Raw genomic sequence first — 24,689 nt, forward strand, 5'->3', positions numbered from 1 at the left:
AGCAGGAAGAGGCCGCTGCTCACCCCGCTCTGCAACGGGCTCATCAACTCCTACGAGGACAAGAGCAACGATTTTGTCTGGTGAGTGTGATATATCGCGGTGGCGGCACCCGCTGCTCCTCTGAGGGAAGCCGGGGCGCCGCCATGCCGGCGGGAGGCCCGGGGGGTGTGAAATACCGGCGGTAGGACGGAGCAGCCGGCAGTGGCACCTCCGGGGCTCTGAGGGGAAAGAGACGTTGGTGCATCTAATTGCCTTCGAGGGGTTAGGCTTTGGGTTCCCTCCCCCTGCGTTGTAGCTATGTCTGCTTTTTGGCCCTGTGTTGCTTTCACCTTCGGTGTTTTTAAGCAAAATCAGGTTATTCCTAGCAGGTTCCTCCTTGGGTACGCTCTGGAGCAGCTCAACTTACCGGAAAGGACCTGCAACCCGTGGTGTTTCCTCATAAGGTGTTGACATTGCAAGCAAATGTCCTGTTTTCCCGGGCCGTGTAGCCTCAGCAGGGGCTGGCGGGGCTCTGGCCTCCGGAGGGTGAGGTGACTCCTCTGGAGCCTTCGTCATGTCCTGCTCTGACCTCGGGAAGAAGAGCTAGCAGAGGAGTTTGTGCTCCTGATGATGGGGATCCAAGGAGTCTCATGGTGGTTGACAGATCCAGGAAAGCTGGCATGTGCTTGCATCCCTCACAGGGAAAGGTTGGCTAGGTTGAAACAGCAGTAAGGTTTGTGTCAGTCTGACACCTAAAAGCAGATGAGTGGGAAACTTCAGCTATGATGGGATAAAGACTTTTCTTGAAGCCATTCAGATGCCGTCCTTCTAATGTTTGGCCAAAGCTGCACCTCATATCCCAGAAGAAGTGGTAGATGAAGGGCCTCTGCAATGTGTGTTTTGGGAACTGTTGGTAGTTTGCACTTTTAAAGAGAGCCCATTGCTAATAGGTTTCAAACCTCCTGACATAAGGAGTAGATTTTTTTTATAGCTGGTTGACTGTACTAAAAAGTGAGAAAAGAAAGTAAGTGGTAAGTGTTCACATCAGAGAGAGGCAAACAAGTGAAGAGATACTGGAAAAAAGCTTGAGTTGTAGGAAAGTGGTGTATCTGAAAGGAGAGGAAAAAAGAGGAAGATAAATGAGCCACAGCTTCCAAGATGACTTTGAGAGCTCTGACAGGTGACAGTTGGCTGTTTGGCATCTCCACAGTACAGATATTATCTCAAAAACCTGTAGACTTGATTTTACAGCTTTGTAAACTGTGTAACAGAGTAGATAGGAAATACCTGTGCTGCTGAAGTGAGAATCTGAAGCTGCTAAGAAGTCAGGGGCAGAAAAAATAGTAAGTACTTCTTACTAGTAATAAGTAATAATCAAAAAATACTGCTTATTACTGCAAGTAGTGGTTTGCTCAGTATGAGAATTTAGATGAGAGGACATCTGTAATCAGCTGAAGTCCTACTCTGGCTGAAAGCTTTAGGCCATGTTACGTGGATTTAAGGGCACTTGGTGTGGGAGATAGCTGTCCTGCTCTTGCTCATAGGTTTTCTGGTTGTGGGGGATAATGCAATTGCAAAGGCCCATGCCCCTCTGTTCCCTCTAGAGTTATACTCTAGCAGTAGTGGTCTGCAACCATCATTCCCCATCCCTTTCTAGTCAGCTGTCATTGTCTGTTTGCTTGCCTCTTGTAGAAAAGGTGTTTGAAGGGAAGTTACACCCATAACAAGTTTGTAGGCCAGTTGAAGTATTTTTAAGAAGGTTCAAAAAAATCAGAGTTTCTTGGTTTGTTTCTTGCTTTTTCTTGTTTGTGTTTGTTATTTTCTTGCAGGCAAGTACTGTGCATGCTTTGAGAACATGTAATTAGCTTCTTTCTTCTCAATGAGGAGTGCTGCTGGTTAAACAAGTGAGAGGGAAAAGTTGACTGGGTAGTAATCAGGTCCAAATGTCTTTTCTTGTCCCTCTTCTCTTGGTATTTACAAGAGCAACATTGGGGATATGGAACTGCAGGTTGGAAGCTTTAAGAGGAGGCAACGATTATAGTTAACTTACCTGGATTCTTCACTGCTGTGTATTTGTGAGCTGTAAGACTTGTTCTTGCTTATTAACTCTAGCTTCAAATTATAGTATTCCTATCTTTTGAGTTAGCAATACAGTTATGCAGTACGGAAATAAACTTAACTGGGCAACTCTGAGATTCTGAGCAATATCTAAGATGACAGGTGTATATGCATGTGCAGTTATAAATAATTGATTTAAAGAAGTTTTGGACATCTCAGTGTGAGAAGCAGAAGTTTTCTATATGCGCTTTTTTTTTTTTTTTGTAAGGATGCTTTCAAGATTATGCCAGCTGTAGGGAACAATAGGTTATTTTTCTGAACATGGGCTGTGAATTGCTGAGAGCAACAGCTGTAAATTCAGGGGGGGATTCTGCCTGTACCAGACTGAAGGTGAGAGTGTAAAGAAGTTTGAGTCAGTTTTGAATGTCAAGGTGCAAATGGAAATTCTGTAAATAGTGTTAATGTGTGCAGCCTCCCTGCCTGTCTTCTGAACGTGCTGCCTCAGTGATGTGAGGCCTAGGTTTTAACGCAGATGTTGGTATATGTTGCTAGTTTAGGTTGTGAAATGTTTACCAAGTGTATTCTCAGGAGGTTGCGAGTGTGTACCATTTGTGGTATGTATCAGCTTCTGCTTGGAAGTATGTAACTCTAGTCAGGAAAGCAAACAGTTCTGACTTAGTGAACAACTTTATTATAAAAGGGGAAACTTTGTTTCTCTTGGTTCAGGATGTAGAATTTAAAGATAAGTTTGTGCTGTACCTGCAGCCAGGCCTCTTTCCACTTGCCTGGAGAGTATCTGAAAGGCAGTCCTCTAATCAGAAGATTTTTCTCTTGTCCAGCAATGTAATTGCTTAAGTTTTCCTTGGCGTTATGTTAGCCCTCCCAATCAGTGGTTGACTAAACCTCTTTTAAAAAGAGTTACTATCTGCTTTCTTACCTGGATGGAGAGGATCTCACTGTAGACTGTCTCTTCAGTGGCTGCTTCATACCAGTATGTGTTTCTGAGCTCTGCCATAAATAGACATATGGAAGAGAGGATGTTGCATACTGACCTGGAGAGGTACACTCAGCAAACTCAGGTGTGAGAAGGGTTGTGTGCCATGTTTAAAGGTGCACTTGCAGGTTCATGGGTTTTTAAAAGCAGTTATTTTCTGGGGTGGTTATCTGTTAATTCCAGGCCTGGGCTGAGTGTAGTTGTTCACTTATTTGTGATCTGCAAACCCCTTTAGTGAGGAAAAGTGCAAATTGACCCTGGAGGTCACAAACTAAAAAACAGTGAGCTGTTTACATACCATGCATAATGATGACTTTATAATCTATTGTTATATTGGAGCTTCATATTGAGTAGGTAGTAATGGTGGTGATCTTTAACCTCGACACCTTCCACATGAAGGGCAGAGCCAGCAGCAAGTCCTGCTCTCTGCTTAGACCAAAGAGGAGCAGAATAGAAGGGAGAAACTGTAATGGGTCTTGTTTGCTGCAGAGCAGAAGGAAATTTGAAATGTGTTTGAATTTTATAGTGACTACTTCAGCCAGGTGTGTTTGTAGCAGCAGCATGACAGTAGCACTCTTGATGTGCCTTGAAAACAGCTGGCAAAATTTAGTCATGAATGTGGTTAAAAAGACTTAAAGAATGTTTGAGGTCTATCCCATAGTGAAAGAATGGTAAGCCTTTGCAGTGCTGGATAAAAACTGCTTAGTAAATAAAGCATCAGAATCTGGTAAAGATCAGTGACATTTTTGGCTTGCTGAAGTAATCTGCATCCTTTTTACCTGGCTCTGCTACTTAAGACAGATATCTCATGCAGAGAAGCCTTGATTTCACCATACCTGTGCTTCTCAGTTTTAGTGTATGCTACAAGCTGTAGTGTGTCTCAAGTCTCCATCACGCCACTGCTTTCTGAACTTTCCCTCTGTGTTAGATTAACTTAAAACAACTGGTGCATAGCAGTTTTCCTGTGTTACAGCCAGCTTGGCTTCAGCAAGCATTAAAAGACATCAATTTTACTTCCACTTGTAAATCAGTGAGCATTTCAGGGGAAACAGTTCTTAATGGAAACTTCAGGCTCTGTTAATGATGACCCTGGCACTGAATAGCTATGTTTGCTGGTTCTGATTGCTTTTTCTCAACTATTTTGGCTCTGTCGGTTCTCTAATCAAACTGGTAGTATGACGAATATGTTTGGGAACAGTGGTCTTGGTTGATTGTCATGTTAGGAGGTAATCTTTCTATTTTAGCTCTAATTTGTGATGTCCTGTTGCAGATGGAGGAGCATTACATCCTTGTTGATTGTTGTACTTCTTGGAGGCAGGGCATTAGGAGCATGCTGGAAGGAACACATTTGGCCCTGTGGGAAATAGCAGTTTTTAGTGAGAGTGGGACGGGAGTGGGTCTGTGTTATGCAGCATGGCTAGAAGGCGGCAAAGAACTTAAGCTGTTCATCACCAGTGGGGAGAAAACAGCCCCAGACTCTCATATAAGTCTTTGACTCTCTTTTTTAGAGGCCAGCTAATAGAATACAAAGATGCTTAATTCTCCTCTTTATTAATCCACCCTTGTAGGCTGTTTGGTCATAATTTAATCTGACTAAACAGTGCCTTGAAACTAAATAGTTTCTAACTCGGAAACAGTGACTTGCAGTTGGTGCTACTAAATACAGATGATGTGCAGAAAAGGGTCTGTCAGGCAGGAAGAGGTGTTTTACTTTTGAGGCTTTTTTTGAGGTGTCTCAGAGTAGCATTATGGTTTGATTTGTTTGCCTTGACATTGTGCTTATACAGACAACTTAGTGGAATATTTAAGATGACCTGGTTTGTATGTGAGGTTGGACAAACCTTTCAAAGCATCTATGTTTTCCAGTTTGGTGATTCAGAGGGGGATTGCACTGGCAGAGGCTGCAACTTACCTTCTACGGGTTTTAAAAAAAGTATTTAAGAGGTATTCCCTCTTTTCTGTTTTTAAATGCCTAATGGGGTAACAAATGTTAGTATCCTCTAGAATGGATGACAGAAAGGGGAAATTACTTCTATGCAGTGCTAACAAGGGGAGAAATTGAGGTGCTCCCTTCCCTTACTCTGCCAAGCATTGCTTTTTTCAGTCTGATCTGAGTTTTTGATCTTTAATTCAGAAAGATTGTTACTTTTCAAAAGTTGTTAGCAGTTTATTAACAGCTTGTTCTGTGGGAACTGCCTTCTTGTCAGGAGGTGGGAAGAGGCTGTCTCTGAAGAAAACTGCTGGTGAAAACCTCTCTGAACTGAGATTGGTGTGGATTTGTGGGAGTGAGCAGAGAGCGTTTGGATCTCTTAAGGCCTTGAAAGCAAGGTGAAGCTAGTGACACAGCTGATACGTGTTATGTGCAGAATTGTGACATTGCTGTCCACAGCATCTCACTGGTTAGCTGTCTGAGACCTGAAGATGGGTGTGTATGTGACAGCATATTTTACCAGCTATCAGGGATAGCAGCCGTAGGAGTCACTGGAAATAAGATGCAGCTCTTCTCTGCTTTCACTTGTGTTTAATTTTCCTTTCAAACATGTCACAGCCACTTGATGATGAGACAGATTTCTTCCACAACCCATCTCAATGAATTCCTGACTCGCTTGTCTTACTCAGGTTCCCCTGGAGCACTGCTTGCTTGCACATCCTTCTCTTCAGCTCCTGCTTGGTTCTTGGTGATCCCTCCTGGAGAGATGAGATGGATGTACTTTGGTCACTAACTAGTCTTGGGAAGAAAACTCAGTGCCTTTGTTTCTGTTTTCATTCCTATGTCTTCCTTATGAACAGTCTCATATTCTCCCTTTCCTGTCATCTCCTTTGATTTTTGTAATGCCGTGCTTGACTGCTGGTTCCCTCATTCGGTTGTGCTGTACCTTCATCATGCTCTTCAGCAACCTCAGCCCTGCTGCTGCCCAACAGTGCTCTGCAGGCACAACCCCTTGCAGACACCTTCTCATCCTGCTGATTAGTTGTTCTTGTGACATTGTTACTATTTCTGTTCTGCTCTGCCTATTTGCAATTTTAAAAAATTATAGATAGTTGTTGGCTGAAGAAATGAAGGATAAACTAATTTTGGTGTCATTTATAAATACCTTATGTCTGTTCATGTAAAATTTTTTACATTTCACTTGAGACTTAGTACAGATAGTTAGGATGTTCTGAAACCTTGTTTGAAGATACTCCGGCTTTGGGTGGTTTTCATATGTTGAAAGCTTAGAGTTGTAGCAAACTGCAATATCATTCTGAACTGGATGACCTGTTGTTTACCCTTTTGATCTTTGTACTGCCTGGTTGCTGTTGCACTTGTGTGTCCTCTTTCATTTTACAAATAGAAAATACTACCTCAGCGTGATTAGGTAGCTGTTCTGAATTAATAATGTTTTCTGTCCTTTTTTTAACATAGACATAGTTGTGATTTGTATTTGTTTTGTTTTCAGCCCCATCTGTTTTGATATGATTGAAGAAGCCTACATGACAAAATGTGGACACAGCTTCTGGTAAGCTGGTTGGTTTTTTTTGTATAATACAATGTCTCTCACAGTGTGTGGACTGATGTTGCTGTGAATCCCTCTCCTCCCATATTATTCTTAACTTTTCTGTCTTCTGTCCCTGAACTGAAGAAAAGTTGAAATAAAATTTTAAAAGGTTGGTACCAGTTAAATTTTAAAAAGTTGTCTTATGGTGACACAACATTGTTTTAAACACTATTTCCTCTGTAAAGAAGTACAGTGGTCATAAACTGCTGGTAGCATCCAGTACCCAGTCAGAACAGTTTGTCAGTTTATCTTGGTTCTGTATCTGTAGAGGTCATGGGAGTGAGTGTTGGTGTTGGGAGGTTGCTCCTTGCCTTTGTGGAAGACTGTACGGTTTGAAGTGGCTTGCACATTGTCTATTGCAATTCTCTTAAACTTTAACAGAGGATGCACTCAAGCTTGTTTCTGTTGTATTGAATTGGCCCAAGGTTCACTTATTTTTTCAGTGTGTTATCCCTGGCTGTCATAAGGAGCAAGTATTTTGTGAAGACGTACAAGAACCCTCCAGGGGCAGGTGTGGAACTAGCTCCTGCTCTCAACTAGGGATTTGAATAAATGTTGAACCGTGATGTGTTGATGTTCTGTGTACATTATACTCTTAGGATGTTTGTTACCTAGAAATAAATGGCCTACCTTTAACAAGAAGTAGTACTTTAGCATAAAATACTTCAAGCAGCAGATTCAGTTAACTTTCAGAAATGTTTTGACCTGCAACAGGTAAGATAACAGCTGGTTTGCACCCTCTATGCACTTCATTCCTGTGATCTGTAACTTTATTTAAAAGTCCAAGACGAGAAGCATTCAGATATATTTAGAAAGAACAGAGAGATATGTTGTCACATGTCTCTACCAGCAGTTGACATCAAGATGGGTTCTTAGCAACATGCTTAAACCTGATGCTGAAGTGCATCTGGTAGTTTACTCTGTCCCTCAAATAGCTAACAGTTCAACAGAGCACACCTCCAGTAGCTTCTGGTGAGAACAGCCAGGGGTGGGGGAAATGTGAGGAGTTGAAGGTGTTTGCTCTGTGCTCAATTACTCAGAAAGCACAATAGCTTTTACTGTCACCTGCTAAATATTTGGCTAATCTAGAAGAGTAGCTTCTGAATAATGCAGTCTGTTTTTTTAGCTCTACCTGTGGAAGGGGAGTGCATGAATTTCAGATGGAAGCATGGCTGAAGTATCCACATTGCCACAATCCTCAGGGAAATAAGACTGAAGTACTTAAATGCCTTTTGTAATCCTTGCCAAGAAACTTTGCTGGTTTTGTGCTATAGCATGCTCTGTGTTAATACTGGAACATCTTGATTCCACTGTAGGATCTTGGCAACACAGAGTACACATTGTCTAAGTCTGATATTATTTACCTTATGCTTATGTTTTTTTCCTTCATGTTTGCTCACTTGTTTTGTTTCTTTGTTTCTAAACAGCTATAAATGTATTCACCAGAGCTTGGAGGACAATAACAGATGTCCTAAATGCAACTATGTTGTGGACAACATAGATCATCTTTATCCTAACTTCTTAGGTGAGCTCTAGGCTTGTTTGCATGAGAAACAGTTGTTAAAGAAGTCAGGCACTTGTAAACTTGTCCTATGAATAACCAGCTTCTGGATATTGAAAATAAAATCCAAATATCAGCCCTTTAGTCAACTGTGGTTTTTATTAAAAAAAAAAAAAGTGGTTAGTAGTATAAATCACTAACACCCCACTGCCTCCAGCAGTTCTGTATGCTGAGTTATAGTAGTGAGACTGACTTGCTGCTGTTTGCATATGAAGAAAAGCAAAATGAAGATGTTTTTCTGATGGCTAGATTTGAATCCTTTTATTTACTTTTGTTTTCTTGCACTATTGTCTGTTTAATAATCAAGAACATGCCCTGTTAACAAAGCATGGATGCTGAAGGGATGGAGACTGAATTACATATTGTTCTATTTTGGCTACTGCAGTGACATCCTTGTGATGTATGTATGTGTGTAAATTACATACAGAAAAAACTAATACACATATGTATGTGCAGTCCTAATTGATAGCTGCTTAAACAGGAGAGAAATGTTCTTAAGTGGAAATAGAATTTAAAAATTCATTATAGGGAGAAGAGATCAAAGGAAACACATTGCAGTGTAAAATATCAAAATTAAATTGTGTTTTCATGTTCTTGGATACCCATTTAAGAGTAAGTAGATTAAAAGCCACAGTAGCCAAGGAATACTTCAGAAATGGGCATCATGGTTTAGACTCAAGCATGCTGTGCCAAAGCTGGTGCTGAGGGAGGCCTTGGAGTACATTAGGCCAACGAACACTGCTTCTATACACCTATGTTCAGGGGTTAGAGGTCTGTGTTGGACAGGGAAGAACTTATACATGTGTGTGCAAAGGGTTGAGATTATCTTTCTCCCTTTGTACTGTTCATTAAATTGGTGTGAAATAAAACTGCAGCAAAAATATATCTTTAGAAGTGCACATAGTGATTAAAGCAAGAAGTTGTTCTCTTCAACTGTGCTTGGTTTTGGCCTGTAGTAATTAATGTTCTGTGTTGTACTGCCTTGGAATTGAAAAACTTGGTCAGGGAATCATGGGTGCTTAGAAAAAGGAATTGAAGCAGCTTGGGGAATGTATAGGCATTGTATTTGTTGATGAATTTTTATAAAATCTTTATACACTTTAAAAAATCAAGGAAAAAAATCAAGATGTTTACTCTTAATTACTGATAAACTTACCATGGAACTATTAAAGTAAAAATATTAAGGTAGAATTCTTCATACTTATTTTGTGAACTTTAAATCCATCTCTTCTCTGACATCTTTGTTTTTTAGTCAATGAACTTATTCTTAAACAGAAGCAAAGATCTGAGGAGAAAAGACTCAAACTGGACCATTCAGTGAGTAGCACCGTATGTTCCAACTTTCTTTCTATTTTATTTAATGGTTCAGTACAGCAATTGTATTGTAGCTTAATTTAGAAGAAATTATACTGTTGAGTGGGTGCTTTAACTAGGTTTATGAGGGAATGAAGCCAATATCAGTCGCACTAGATCCCTTCAACCTTGTTAACTCTCATTCTTCCTGCCAGTGTTATATGTGCAGAGGCAAGCTGCGTTAGCATAGCTGAGTGCGATATGCATTGAGTATAACCTGGGAAACTACCCATGGAAGCACACTTGTTTAAAGCTAATAATTTTCATTCAGTGTTGGAAATTAGTTACAATAAGCATAATGGATGATTAGAAGTGCCATGGGCTTGCCTGATCATGTGCAAGAAGCTGTATTCTGCAGGGAAGTTGGTGGAAGGCTAATAGCAGCCACTAGAGGGAGAAGGATGTGTTCAGAGTACTGGTGTTCTGGCTCTGATCCCAGATAAAACTGCCTGGATATCTTCTAGACTTGCTGTGTCCCAAAATCAGAGCATGATCTCCGTTTGCAGTTCATGAAAACAGTGCATCAGTGGATGCTCTTGTACATTAAGATAAAGAATATGACATTAACCAGGAAACTTGCATATTTGTCTTGGTATATCTAGCTTGCTTCCTTCCTTGGCTTCTATAATTTATGAATAAGATTGCAAAGTAAGGTTAGAAAACATGGAGCCCCTGGTTTTGTCAGTTAAAACACCTCCCTCTTTATTAAGTGTTATTAGTTTAGGGACTGTGCAGAAACTAATGCTTTCAGCAGTTGTATGCTTTAAAAAGAGCATGCTATAAGGATTCATTGTTTTACTCACAGTAAGGTTTTTTATATTCAATATAAAATATGCATATACCATATTCATCAAATATGGATGAACCATATCTGGGTTAAAATGCACACAAGTGACATGAAGGCATGTATGGTAACTTCTTGGAAATTGATTCTATTCTTTCTCATAACACACTTTTAGAAACTATGCCCATAGATGCATCTATGTGAGATATGTATCAGTAAGTGGAAATCTACCATGATTTCATGCCCCAAAGTGTTGTGTCTACATTTTGGCAGCAAATAAAAAACTACCAACATCTCTAAAGAGAAACCTTGCAGTTGTACCAGCTCCTTAATGTCCCTGTTCTCCTCTTGTATTACTCTTGGTATTAAAGAGGAGTCATTCAAGACAGGTTGCAGCAAATGCACTATATCTTGGCCATGGATTTGTTAAGGCAACTTTGAAGCTTTCTGAATAGTTTAGCAGTAGTACATTCAACTCATACATTAGTATGTTGAAGTTTGTCTCAAATCCTGTTGACTTGCAGTCAGTAATTTTTTTCCAGTTGTTCTAGGTAGTAATGGAGTTTTTGCCTATGTGGTTTCCACAGGTTCTGTTGAGAGTTCTGTACAATGTTGTGTATTCTCTATGGATGTTACATATTTTTATTAATCTAATCAATACAAATAAGCAAAAACTTCTGAAAAAACGTCTGGTTTAGACTGGATGGCATTTCTAGTTCGTGCAAATTTAAATATCTAGATCTAGTGTTATAGTGTTTATAGGGCAGGATTTTTTTTAATCCAGTTTTGTTTCTTACAAGGTCTAAAGACCTTTCGGCTGCTCCTGTTGGTTCCTGAGGCTTTTTGATGTAAGGCTGTATTAGCCTTAACCTATTATTCAGGTTTTCCTGTGCTTAAAGATACATATTTTTACTTTTTTGTTGACAAAGAGAAAAGCAAACAGTCTGTAGGGAAGAATGGGCTACATGGTAGTGTGCTGGCTCTCTGAGGAGTCCTTCTCAGCTGTAATGGGTGGAATGAGATTATCACCATGATGAGCTCTGTCCCCTTCTTCCACATTTCCCATTAAAATATTCTTAAGAGAAGTAGTGTGGGAGGTGAGGATAGGAAAAATAACCTCCTTCCATTTGAATTTAGCAATGAGGGCTTTACCTATTACTCGCTTCAAAAAGTTAAAAGGTATTGCCACTTAACAGTATTTCAGATAGATGTAATCCAACTAAGCTTGGATAAACATGTTTTTTTTTCTTTCTCCCCATAGAAACATGTTCTCAGAACTAGGGCACAAAACAGATAAAGTTGTGGCTGTGAAATAATCTCTTCCTAGCAGCAACAGCTATGCTCTCATAAACTGCAAATAGCTTCCAAATAAGATAAGCAGTTACACAGTAGGATAGAGCTATATCCCGTACATGTGGGAGAATTGGGAGTTCTGAATCCTGAAAATTGTTTTGAAACTTTTACAAAGGGAAATACTGTGGCGTTGCTTTTAATATCTGTTGTTGGATAAAGCCCTGGACAGCTTGTATTTGCTGTCTCTCCAACATTTTTTTTAATTCTCTTTCTAGAATGGCCATAGGTGGCAGATAATTCAAGATTTGTTGGGGACTGATCAAGACAATCTTGACTTGGCCAATGTGAACCTGATGCTGGAGCTGCTGGTGCAAAAGAAGAAGCAGTTGGAAGCAGTAAGAAATTTCTCTTATTTAAATGAACACTGTCTAGTTAGCAGTTTTTTCTTTTCACACTTTTATCTTCTTGAAGTAAGATTCTGTTGCCAAATTAATTGCTCAGAATTTTCCCTTGCATTTTGGTGTTGAAAAGTTGGCTATCTCACTGACCTTTGTTGTAGCAAACTGACATTTCAACTGCTTCCAGTGTTGCTGCTGCCAGGCTTGTGTAAACAAACAGGGGAAAATGGAAAAGAGAAAGTGGCTAGCAGAACAGACATACACATGAAGATGTTTGCTAAATGACTCTTGCACAAGTAAATATCAAATCTTTCTTAGTAACAAGCATGAAGTTGTCAAAAATAGAGGTTAAGAAATAAACTCAACATGTGGAAAAAAATTACACCTTTTAGTTTCTACTGGAACTGAAAGAACCTGAATGGCTGCCACTCCTGAAGACCTTTTTTAATATTTAATGCTTGAAAGAAAAGTTCAGATGTCTTGTTTATGAGGTTGGCTTTAAGATTTATATAGTATGAAGGAAGCTGTTCCTATGATTGACTGAAATGTAGTTGATTTGGGATAGTTCTTATGTACTTGGCCATTCCATGCTGTTGGTCTCAAGTGACCATTTTCCAGCTATGAGAGCCAGACCTACTAAATTAAACTGGATTAGACATTTGGCCTAGTGAACTTTGGGTAGGAGGCTGGATTTCTGTGGTGCTTTAAAACAGGTGAGGAAAAGCTGTATTGGGAATGTCTTGTCTTATTTGCTCTTGCAGAATCTGTATTTACACAACTTGTGGTTCTGATGGAAGGAAAGTAACCCAAAAATACATTTACTGACTACTAGCAAAACTGCTATGTTACTTTATTGCATGGGGATTTGTACATAATGCTTTTATTGTTTCAGTGAAGGTATGGTGGGAGTTTGGTTCCTAACTTCAGAGTAAAGACCCCTTTTTTTTCTCAAGCCTTTTTGTTTGTGACAAATCTGAAACAAAGGCGGCCCAGAACTGAGTGTATGGGTGCTTGTGAGCAGGAATATCTTTAAGGATAAACAAAACGAAAACGACACCTGACACTTAATGATTAAATACACTTTACCTTTCTAGCTTTACTTGCTTCACTTTCATTATTACAGGGAGGGGAAGAAAATATTCTTAGAAAAGTAGTAGTCTGACATCCTAATCTCTTCACTTTTACTGTCTCATCTGCCTTTAATTCTGCATGCTTCTATGCCTTGATCCTTTTTGAGTGTATTTTCAGTCCTTTAATAATATTTTAGTAAATTAAGAAAGTAAGTCCCAGAATGATGGGATAGGATTAGGGCTCTATTAATGCTGGAATACAGGTTTTATTCTTCTTTTCCCTTGTGCTTCTCTTATCTTGCCCTGTCAGGACTTTGGCCAATTTGTGTGAAAATACTAAGCTTATTGCTGATGTAAATGATCTGTTATGGAAAGACTGGAAAAGGATGTTTCAGTTGCATCAGTGATTTTATTTTTGACTGTGGAGAAATCTTCAGCAGTAATCTCTTTATATAAACATAATTGTTAATTTTGTGGGGAGATTTTTTTAATATAAATATTTAATGCTTTTGTGTGTTAATTACAAAGTGAATGCTAATGATCTTCCTGGGTAGAAGATGAGTCTGTGAGGAATCTGTATTCTAAAACCAATTTCAGATGCAATAGGCAAAAAAATGAAAAGCATTTCAAGTTATTAGTAAGTCTTCAGTAGTAAACAAACAAGAGCTGTTACAGTGATTTCTGCCTTCATGTAAAAACTTGTTGTGAGCCAAACAAAACCTTAAAATGTGAGGCAAAGTAAAACTACCCATTCTTAAAACTGCCTTAAGCTATTTTCTCTTCCTCATAGCACAAACAGCTTTCATTTAGCTAAGTATGGATTTCTGTGTATAAATTAAAAAAGCTGTTTCTCTTAATGTATATGGAGGAGTCACACTTGGTTATTTACTGTGTTACAGGAGTCCCATGCTGCCCAATTGCAGATCCTTATGGAATTTCTCAAAGTTGCCAGGAGAAACAAACGAGAGGTAACTTGCTTTGTGTTTCAGTGGGTGAGGTGTTGCCTGCTGCTTTCTACCAGTTCATTTCTATTTAAGTGATGTGTTAGCCAGGCATTATCTCTGCAAAGAGGGCAGCAAGGTGTGTTTGGGGAAATCCTAGGCAGAGGACATGGTTTTGAAGAAAATTAATCTCTTTATATGTAGCAGCTTCAATTTTTAATCACTTGCCTTTTTGTCTCACACTGTGAAGGATGTGGAAAGTTAGAGCTTCCTTGATGTAAATGTACATTAAATTCTTGAAACAAGATTGATTTTTTTTTTTCTGTGATGGGAAAACTGAAAGGTGGGGAAGGAGTGAAATCGTTGTCACTCTCCAATTTTTTAATTTAGTGTATTAAATGCCATGATTAACACTGTGTCATAAAAGAATGAATATTCTGTGCACTTCCCTTGTTTGTCTCCAAAATGAGTGTCAAGGAATGTGAGAGGGTTCCATAATCACATGCACAGTTTTTCATGGTTTGGGACTTAGCATTTATAATGTCATGCTGTGCATAAACCATAACACCAGAAATATCCCAGAAACCTAGAAAAATGGTTGTGAAGGCAGCAGAAGGATAAGCTTTCTTGGAGGTCATAGCTTCTAATAAAAGATGTGAACACAAGACCCATCAGTGTGACTGAAAGGTCAGACTTGAACCATGTAAAGGTGATGGGTGTAAGGAGTCTTGTCCAAAATGTGTTGAGGGTCTGGTTATGGAGTCATCCCAAAGCAAGTTCTTTAGTATCTGTCCACCAACAGATATCCATGGCCTTCTTACCAGAACCAATGATGGTAGTGAAGAGGAACTAACCAAAGAGGAAGACTGAGTCCAAGATCAAGTTGCATTTGTAGAGTATGAGACCTACTAGTTTAGGCATAGTAAGTAATGAGAATACTGTTTATTAGAATACCTGAATATCAAAGGAAAATGTGAGAGCCAATATCTTCTCTGATGTACCAAATATGAAGACAAAATGGCATGCTTTCACTTCTGATTCTGTTCAGTATGAAGCATGCTACTTGTCTGATCCTTCAGGGTTGGAAAAACTGGAGAAATATGTATTACTGTAATTTTTCCTTAAGCAGTAAAGACATGTTGCTAAAAACCATTGAGGCATCTTTTAACTTTCACTTTTTGAATGCTGGTAGAAGTTATTTTGTGGTATCTTAGTCTACAAAAACCTCTCAAATCTCCAGAATATCTGCTTAAATTTTCTTGTATTCATAATATTTAGCATTATGCAGAGAAATTCAGAAGCTTGACCCATCTTCACTGCAGAACTAAGGCAGGCTCTGGCCATTGTCTGTCAGCACTTGTTAAACACCTTCCATCAGGATTTGGTGCAGCTTGAGAGACCATTAAGATATTGGGGAAGTTTCCTGGTAATGCTCCCTTTGACTAGAAGGTGAGTTGAGAAGTAGGTGGTTCAGGAGGTTCACGCACAGCTTAGCTACAGTGCTCTTCATCAAGTAATCCTGTGGTAATTCAAGTGCAGGGGTGTTTGGGGCAGTACCCTAAAGTCAGTGATAACTTAATTTCAACCAAAGGAGGAGCAGAGATAGAACAACTCTCACAGAAGGAGGGGCTGTTGATACCTACTTAGTTTGCATGTGGTGAGTGAGAAGGATGAAGGGAATGGGAATTGCGTATCTTCTGATTTTTAACATACTGTAGCACAATGTTCCACCACTGACTGTTAGCAGCAGCTGGGTAACTTTTCCCAACTCATCTGCATCTGCCATTGGCTTCAGTGATGACGTACAAGGATAGCATCTCTTTTAAGGCTAAAGAAATTCAATTTTGGCTGCAGGTCTTCCAAATACAGCTTTGGGAACATCCTGAAGCCTCTTGGGACACAGCTTATTTCAGATCCTCTCTGTCCCTGCTTATGTGTTCCCAAGACTTCCTCTGATGTTACTTCTTAACACCCCTTATATTCCAATGTGAAATGCAGGTTGTCGCATCTCAAAAGACTTTGATGCAGCCCTGTCAGTTCTGTCCTTGCCATAGGGGTTAATGGGGGTTAAACCCTCCTTGCTTACCTCACTCAGGTTTTGTGGGTTTTTTCTCTTGCCTTCATGAAATAGCAACTTCTGAGTTTATTGGAGGGGGTTTCATAACTAGAAGAAAACAATAGACTTAAGAATTCAGAATATTACTGTAGTCAAGTATTCTGACAAATGCCTCTTTCTTGCACTTTCATAACTTCTCTAGAAGATAAATGTGAGGTTCAGCACCTGCAGAAGCTTCTACTAGAAATTCTGTTTTGATATGTCTTTAACTTTTCAGAACATTGATCTTTCAAGATGAAATTTACTGCATGTTTTTTTGCACAAAGGTATTAGCAAGTCCCTTTTCTAACACTTTTTCCTATATATTTTGTTTTCTTTTTGAGCTATGGCAATGTGTCAAAAGCAAATACTTGGTGATAGTACAACGAAAAAACACTTTGAAAAAATTGCAAGCAAATGGCTAAAGCTTGAAAATACTTTTTCAACAAAGTAACAGATAGTTTTGGAGGGAAGAAATGTACCAATTATCCACGGTATTTGGCTGTCTCTAAGGTAAACTTAGAGAAAGGTACACAGCTGTGCTATATGTACACAGTTAATTAAATACATGCTTTCCAATTTTTTTGATCCAGCAGCCTCTTCCATTGAAATCAAGGCTCCAAGGTCAAGTTTAACGAGTAAACACTTTTCTTTATTCCTGTTTTCAAGGGGAACAAAATGCAACAACCTGTAACTTAAAATTAATCTTTTCATGTCAGAGTTTTAATGCCATTAGCTGTGTTACTGAAGTGCTAAGGCTTGGACAGCAGTCCCAAGCCAGAGTTGACCTATAGATGAAACCTGTGTATTTCGTAAATGATAACCATTGTGCTAGTAGGTATTGTACTAGGTTATAACAACCACTTATGCTGATGTAGAAAGTGCTAAAGCATTGAAATACTGAAGCCTGAACAAGAAGCCCTGAGCCAAAGCTGCTAAGTTAGCATGTAGTCATTAACAAAATATATAAACTCACTAGTAAAAGATGCAGCTTAGACAGAATATAATCAGTAGTGAGGATGAAAGGCTGAGAGAATGTATCCAACTTTTCTTTCTTAGCCTTGTTCAAGGCTGAGAACCCAAGTATTTGGCCTTGTTAGAAACTCCCTTGGTTTCCCCTCCCGAGCCCTGGCCAGGGTCTGGATGGAATCCAACAGGAGAATGAAACCAGAAACTTTCTGCTCAAAACAAAGCTGCCAGCTATGCTGGCTTGTTGATCTGTCGTATATAAGGCTGGACCTGCTGACAGTGTCTTTGGAAGCCTCACCTATGGGTGGAGGTGCTGTGCAGGACTTCCCACTTGCCGGGACAGAATCTCCAAATCCTCGCTGTAACCAGGGCTCCCCAGCGACTGCAGATCTGGATGATGGTAACGTATGCAAGTGGTGAGGGATCCTTCTTAATCACTATTCTCTCTCTCATGTAGTAATGATTTGATCAATTACCCTGTATTTTCCTATTTGTTGCTTTAGGTGCATTATTCTGCTTTTTCTTACTGCATGTTTTTTATTACTCTGTTACATTATTTGGTTATCCCCAGTAAACTACACCTACTTTTTTCATTTTAGTGTCTGAGTTTAATCGGTATCCTTAATCAGCAAAAGAGTTGCATAAATACCTGCAAGTTTAACTTCTTTTGCTTTTAAATGATCACATGTTCTTTCCTCTTGAACACTTTGCGAGAGTTGAAAATATCAGTTAATACAAAAAATTCTTCCCAGTTTGATATTCATGGCTTAAAGAGGCCTTACTAATTGTCTTGTCAGGATTTGAATGTCACCAAATGAAGTTATATAACAATGTTTTAGGACAAATTAGCTTAGCTACCTGATGGGCAGTGTTTGCTATTGTGAAGTAGCACCATTGCTTACTGAAGGACAATACTGAACTTGAAGATCAGTATCAGAAATCAAGTTCAACATATAGGTGATATTTCCTAGATGAATTCATGTTTATCTTGGCAGCTGTCACTTCTTTTTTTTTTTTGTGGGCTTTTTCTTTCTAATAATGTCACTTTAAGGCTCTTATATCTAACAAACAAGATCTCTTTCATGTCTGCTAATGCATGGGGGCTGTTTTTAGCAGGTAAACATCCTGAGACAGGGAAGTAATCCTGAAATGCCTCAGGTTTGTGGCACTGAGTGCCTGCTCAGCACTTCAGAATCATCATCATCATTCATTTCAGCCTCAAATGTATGTATCTATCCAGCTGTCTTCACTTACTCCATAATGTGAGCATGTTAAAGACTAAAAATAAGAGGAGTTAGTAGTTATTGTGGGATAATTGCAGGGAATTATAAGCATGAATTCTCCAGGGGTGTCATTACCTTGTGTTAATCACTTCATCTGTCAAGTCTTATTGTTCTACACATACACACATGGATGAACTAATGAGTAAGCAAGAGGAGGTGACAGAACTAGAAATCAGTCATGCTCTTATGTTGTCATATAGTCTTGATTACATTCCAGGACTCCTGAGGTGAATTTATAGCTATAGTAATCTCTTTCCTATCCACTGCACTTAAATAACTGGTATTTTAAGTCTATTTGCATTTCTAAGCTACTCAATGAGAGATGTGAGCTCTAACTGCAGTGATAAGCCAAGGATACAGCTAGTGTATGAGCAGCAAGATAGAGATTATCGTACAAATATCAGTGTATAATAGCTGACTCTCCTTACTGACTGGAGAGGACTTTCCAAAGAAAAAGAAGGGGCAGCATAGTACTAGGAGCTAAGTAGCATGTACAGTGATTTATTAAACTAAGGCAATTAATCTAAAGGTTTAGACAGCTTTGTTCCCTGCCCCAGATATCTTTCCATTGTGACACTTTTCTATCAGCCCTTATCATAAGCCTTTGAAGCATTACTCCTGCAACCCAAACTGGATGATTTAAATGAGGGAGAAGAAAATTCAAGATATGAAACACATTTTTGATCAGCTAGGCATCTCCTTCCTCCTACCTTTAGGGAATTCTGTGTGTTAGCCAGGATGTTGTTCTCAAACCTTTCTCTTAGCTCTTCCCCAGTTAAAAAGAAACATTTACCAGTTATAGGGAGGTATTGATCATCAAGAATAAATATTCCCTGCGGATAAATGTGTTATAGATGGATTGTCCCTGTGTCTGAAAGGCTTGGATGCCAATTTTCACCAATGAAAGTAACTTGCAGAGGCTCAGGTGTTCTTGTCTTGATACAGAAATAAACCTTGCACCTTTTTCCACTTGTGCAAAGATGTTGTAAGGGTGATGTTTTATGTCAAAATAAGTGAGATTTGCGATTAATGTAAAAATCTAAAAATATCTTTAAACTCCAATGATTACTTCCTTGCCATAGTTTCCCTGTATATTATAATAGGCTACATATCTGAATCAAAAATGGGAGGAAAACCTAGAGACAGACAAGACTTCAACTGGTTTCCAGAGAGAAATTGATCTTACTTGCTGTAGAGTTGTTGCTGAGGTGTTATGTTTACAGGAAGAAATTTATTTCACAGGTTACCTTTAGGAGAGGTTCAGCTGTGATACTTAAGTTTACACTGTTAGAGCAGTAGTTGATAGAAGAATAAGAAGTAGAAAAAGATCATGTTGGATGGATGCAGTTGTGGGAGAGAATGAAGGAATTATCTACAAAGACTACCTGATTTATCCTCCTCAGCTGGACAGATGATACTTTCTTTACCCTGTCCTGGTTGGTGCAATTGGAATGTGTGTCTGGGAAAACAGATGCTCTCTCTGGTAATAGTCTCCTCTGTTTTGTCTTGATCTACAGTGTATATTGTGATGAATGCAAAAGGGGTTTGGATCAGAGCCTTGAAGGTGTGTGATTGAACATGTGACTTATGAGTTTTCAGAAACGTGAATCAGGTGTTCTGTTTAAGCTGCTCAGTGGAATAGTGTTGGTAATTTTGCAGTATTTATGTAGGAAATGACTTCTGTTCGTTGTATGTACTTTTTCTAAACTGGAAAGACAGTTTGTCAAGGGTGTATGACTCCTTCCCTCATGTGTTTTTTCTAGGCAGTTTCTGCAGCATTGGAAGGCCCTGCTTCACTTTTAGATTTTTGCAAACATTTAGAACTGGCACCAGGAGACCCAGTCAGGACTGTTTGTTGTCTGTGCTATACAAACACAAAAGATGAAGTCACTGCCTCCTGAGGGGCCCTCAGTCCAGTAAAAACAGGAAGCCCAAGAGTGAAACCTCAGCACTGTGCCCAGCTACGCTTAGTAGTAGATAGCCAACTGAGATCAAGCTGACCATGACCTGGTGTTTAGCACTGTATAAATTCAAATTAATATTTCCACCCAAGAGTCTTATGTGGAAATTCAGTACTGTTGCAGGGTGTCTTTGAGCAACTCGCCAGGGGATTTCCCTTCATCCATATAGTCTAGGGCTGAGAGTTGTCTTTGAAAAATTCCTTATGTGTGTCTAAGCCTCAGACATAAACTGGAGGGTTTTATGGGGGACTGCTTTGTGGCTGTGTAAGGTCTTTGGATCTGAAAGGTTACCTAAAAAGAACAAAGTGAGAGCCTGTGTTTCCTGCTGTGGTAGCTTCTTGACTTGAATGTCTGAAATCCCTTTTCTAGAGATTATGAGAAACATAGGCTATTTTGAGGTTGTCATTTTTATTTTGTATATATGCATTTGTGTAATGTGGGACCAGAATGTTTTGCACCTATGTACTGTAGTTCAGTGGAGTAGAAATGATAAGGTTTAACTGCTGAATTTAAGTTTTCTCCTTACCCACATTGGCCTTTTCAGTTCTGGGAAGGCATCTGTGTCTAAGAAGAGGGTTTATAGTATATGCTTCTATTTTAGCATACATCTCAGTGTTCATTCTATGTGTTTTTGCTGACTTAATCTGAAGCTTGACAGGCATGATTCTGCCCATCACTGGGACAGGACACGGCTTGCTTTCTGTGCCCATCATAGTGAAAATAAAATTAAGGGTCCATAAATCTTCATATACTGCAAGGACTGTAATGCATTTAGCTTTTCTTAAATGTCCCTCAATGACTGGCAATTATAAATCAGTAGTCTTATATTTCAAAGTTTAATTGGTATGAATGTGGACTGATTTAAGGTCCCTGATAGATTAAAGCTAAACCATGAAACACTTGAGCCAACCTACCAAAAAAAAAAAAGTCTCAATGTGGACATTAACTCCTTTGATGCTGATGGTATGAGAATACTTTTCCTAAAATAAGCATGAAACATACTTGCCTAGGTTTTAGACTTGTGGCTATTGGGTAAGTTTATGGTAGGTTCAAATTGCTTGCCATAATATAACTAGAAAGAAGAATTAGTAAATGAAGTCCCAGATAGTGTACTTTTGGCTCTGTGCAATAGTTACTAAAAGCTGGCCAATAAAAGGTCTCTGCTCTTGTTCCTATAAAAAGGTCTTCTGTTTGATGGCAACAACTGTCAATTATTTTTCAGTTGTCCAGTTGGCTGTGAGCCAGTATGTAGAACAGCTGATTTCCTTTCTGTAATTCTGGAACTTCTAAGTGGTTTTGTAACTTCTTTTTAAATGGGACTTAAAGTGGGGGGACTAATGGTATTTGCCAGCCAGAGATGAGTACAGGCAGGACCCATGCTGTGCATGTGTCACTTAACTTCACCACTAATCTTAGACCTATAGCACCACCTGCTATTCTTGCTGTAGGTTTTGCAAGTGAAAATGGAATTATCTTTTGTGGTGTAGTGGTTTGTAAATTATCTGTGGCAGTCTAGTTTTAAACCATTAAACTTGTGCTGTCTGTGACTCAAATGAAATACAAAGTGGAACCTTCCGAGTGGAGAGATTAGGATATAAATACAATGTCATCTCATTGCAAAGAAGCAGCTGTGTTAGAAATAGGTATGGACCCAGCAGTCATTTCTTCTCCTGTCTTCAGGGACAGAAACTTTTTAATGTTGAAAAGGTAAATTAAAATAGGAGATTATTTAATGTAGAGTACACAGATACTTGGAATGCTGATCAATAGTGGGGATTTAAGTGGTGAGTGTGTTTTTGTTACAGGATCAAGCTTAACCACTTGGGTGAATAAGTCTTTGGGAGTAGCTTGCCAAACATTCTTGGGAATATGACATACAAAGTAATACATCTTGCAATGCTAGTAACTTTGGATTTGGGCAATTTGATATCACCTTGTAAATTCAAAATGACAAAAAGTTATCCTTTAGAGAATATGTTGGGCTTAAGCTTTCAGTAGACTTGCTAACTTGGTAATAGCTTCTGATGACAGGTCACAGTGTTAGTCTGTAGATTTTCACGGAGTTGAGGAGTCAGGTGGGCTTCTAGTTCTCAATGTATTCATTAGGCTTGTGTGTCTTAGTGACTTGCATTGGAGCTGAGTTTTTGTCTGTTTAGATGCAAGCTCCAAGTCTGGACCTAGAGAAGTGCATGTGTTTTGAGTCCTGCAAGGCTGGGCATAGGCTCTGGTGGGTGTTTGGATGGGACATGTCTGCTGAATGAGGGTGGGGGTTAGAGCTGGTAAGTAGATGATGCTCCTGCTTAGTGTTAAACAATTGTCAAGTTTGTGGCTTCCACTTGCTAGTGATGAATGAAGCCAGGTTGCAGGTTGACTGAAAAGTAATTGAAAAACCTGAAAAATATCAAGTGTGACACAAAGAAGGGAAAGGGAATGCTGACTGGTGAGAGGGGAAGTCACCTTCTGACCTTTTCAGGAGTAGCCCTCAAATTGACTGGAGTTTATGGTGTAATCCAAGGTAAGTATCACACCTTTTGAAAGAGAAGCCATATGGTGCTTGCTTAGTGCCAGGAGCAAATCTCTCCATGGTCATAATAGGTGTGGGGTTTTTTTGCCAGTCCAAGAATTTTATTGGTAAGCTTAAAGTGTCACATGGCAGGTTAACTGCTAGCAAGAAAAATACTCTTAATACTAAATGTTTTGTATTTTTGTTGAAGGGTGAAATGATCTTTGTCTTTCATGGGTTTTTTGCTAATTATGTTCAGTGTTTATAAATACCTTGCATGAAAGATATTAGAGGAGCATAATAGTATTACTTTGAATTATGTGGGAGTGTCTCTGATATCAGAGTACCTTATGCTCTGATTTTGCACTGTTTCACAATAACAACTTTGTCTGGAATGTGGTTTGTGTGCACACTCCTGTTAATCTATGCATATGGACTTCCTGCCTAGTGACTTTCAAATTGTGTAGCATGCCAGTTAAGATAGTTCAGATTCCTTTCTAAAAAGATTCTAATTTATCTTGCTGGTGTGCAGTGCAAATTGATTTAGACTTCTCCCATTCTCTTATCCACAGCAATTGGAGCAGATCCAGAAGGAGCTAAGTGTTCTGGAAGAAGATATTAAACGAGTAGAGGTGAGGTGCCCAGACATTGTTCTGACTCTAGCAATTTTTCATTTTCATCAAGCTGTCTGCCTTGCTGTGGGGCTGCTGTGTAGAATTTATAGCATTTGAGTCGGTAATGGGAAAATGGACAGATGATGTTTGTTCTTTAATTTGTTCATTTAGTTGATGTGTGCAAGTTGCACGTTGGTAAGATGGGACTCACTGAAACCTAGCTGTTACATAATTGTATCTTGCAATTTTCTTTGTGTCAGTAGTATTTATAAATAATTGCTAGAAATCAACAGTCAGTATATTGATCATAGCTTATGATTTTTGTATGTTGCACTGTTCTAGCTATTTGCACAGGCTGTTTAAATCTTAGCAGCATGTCACTCTTAAAATGCAGAGGCACTGGGGGGTGCATAAGAACTGTAATGCAGAGACTGGGTAGGAACAGAACCAGCTCTTGCTGTGTGTCAAGAAGAAGCAGTCTGCTGCCTTCTGATACAATTATCTTAATTCCTTAATGATGGGAATCTCTTGATATTTTTGCTAGGAATTATTTTAGAAGTATTTGTAAACCTATCAGCTCAAATCCCTCTGTCCTTAGTCCTTAAGTTCCTCCTTGGTCATTCTTTCTAATTCTAGGGTCTGGATCTTGGAGTAGGAAACTGATGTTTCAGGAATGCATCAGACTGCCACCTCTTAAAATAGCATTCCCTTAAAGCTTCTTGGGAATCAGTTTGCAGGTCTGCTTTTCTCTGCTAAGCTCAAGCAGTCAGCACAGGCTCCCAAACACTGCCCAAAAGCCTTTTAGATTTCTTCACTTCCAATTTATATGCATGCTGATGAATTATCAAAATATAAATAGAACTGACAACTGCAGGAACTTCAGCTGATGGCTATGCAAATTGTAACTTGGTAGATAACAGCATTTTTCAGACTTATTTCCCTAAATGTTTCTCAGCTCTTGGGAAATAAATATACCTTAGCATGTTTCCTCGAGACTTGTAAAATAGGTCTTCAGATCTAGAAGAAGCTATTCCCAAAGCTGCAGGATCCCTCAAAGAATATCTAGCTACCTGCTTTTCTGCTCTTTAATCAGGCACTTCAGTGGACTGAAGCTGGGGTATGTAACTGGTGTGTGATAGTGACCTTGGTTCTGACCTCTGAAGCCTGAGATCTCTCTTGTCACAGATATCCGACTTGCTACCTAACAACTAATAGGCACCTAGCGGCAATTTTGAAAAGCACCCTTAATGTTGTCCTGGAATGCTTTACCCCCCTTAACTAATGAGCTGCAGCA

At 39.2% G+C, this 24,689-nt stretch overlaps 1 protein-coding gene across 1 annotated transcript in view; it reads left to right on the forward strand.

Moving 5' to 3' along the window:
• Positions 1-24,689, forward strand: part of COP1 (COP1, E3 ubiquitin ligase) — a 134,171-nt gene that overhangs the window by 5,036 nt on the left and 104,446 nt on the right. Inside the window, exons 3-9 of the mRNA XM_026854021.1 lie at positions 6-80; positions 6,472-6,531; positions 7,998-8,095; positions 9,384-9,448; positions 11,837-11,956; positions 13,929-13,997; positions 23,354-23,413. Coding sequence (XP_026709822.1) covers positions 6-80; positions 6,472-6,531; positions 7,998-8,095; positions 9,384-9,448; positions 11,837-11,956; positions 13,929-13,997; positions 23,354-23,413 — 547 coding nt within the window. The remainder of the gene's footprint in view (positions 1-5; positions 81-6,471; positions 6,532-7,997; positions 8,096-9,383; positions 9,449-11,836; positions 11,957-13,928; positions 13,998-23,353; positions 23,414-24,689) is intronic.

This window comes from Athene cunicularia, assembly GCF_003259725.1.
Source record: "Athene cunicularia isolate RWA chromosome 8 unlocalized genomic scaffold, athCun1 chr8_part1, whole genome shotgun sequence".
NCBI classification, from domain to species: Eukaryota; Metazoa; Chordata; class Aves; order Strigiformes; family Strigidae; genus Athene; species Athene cunicularia.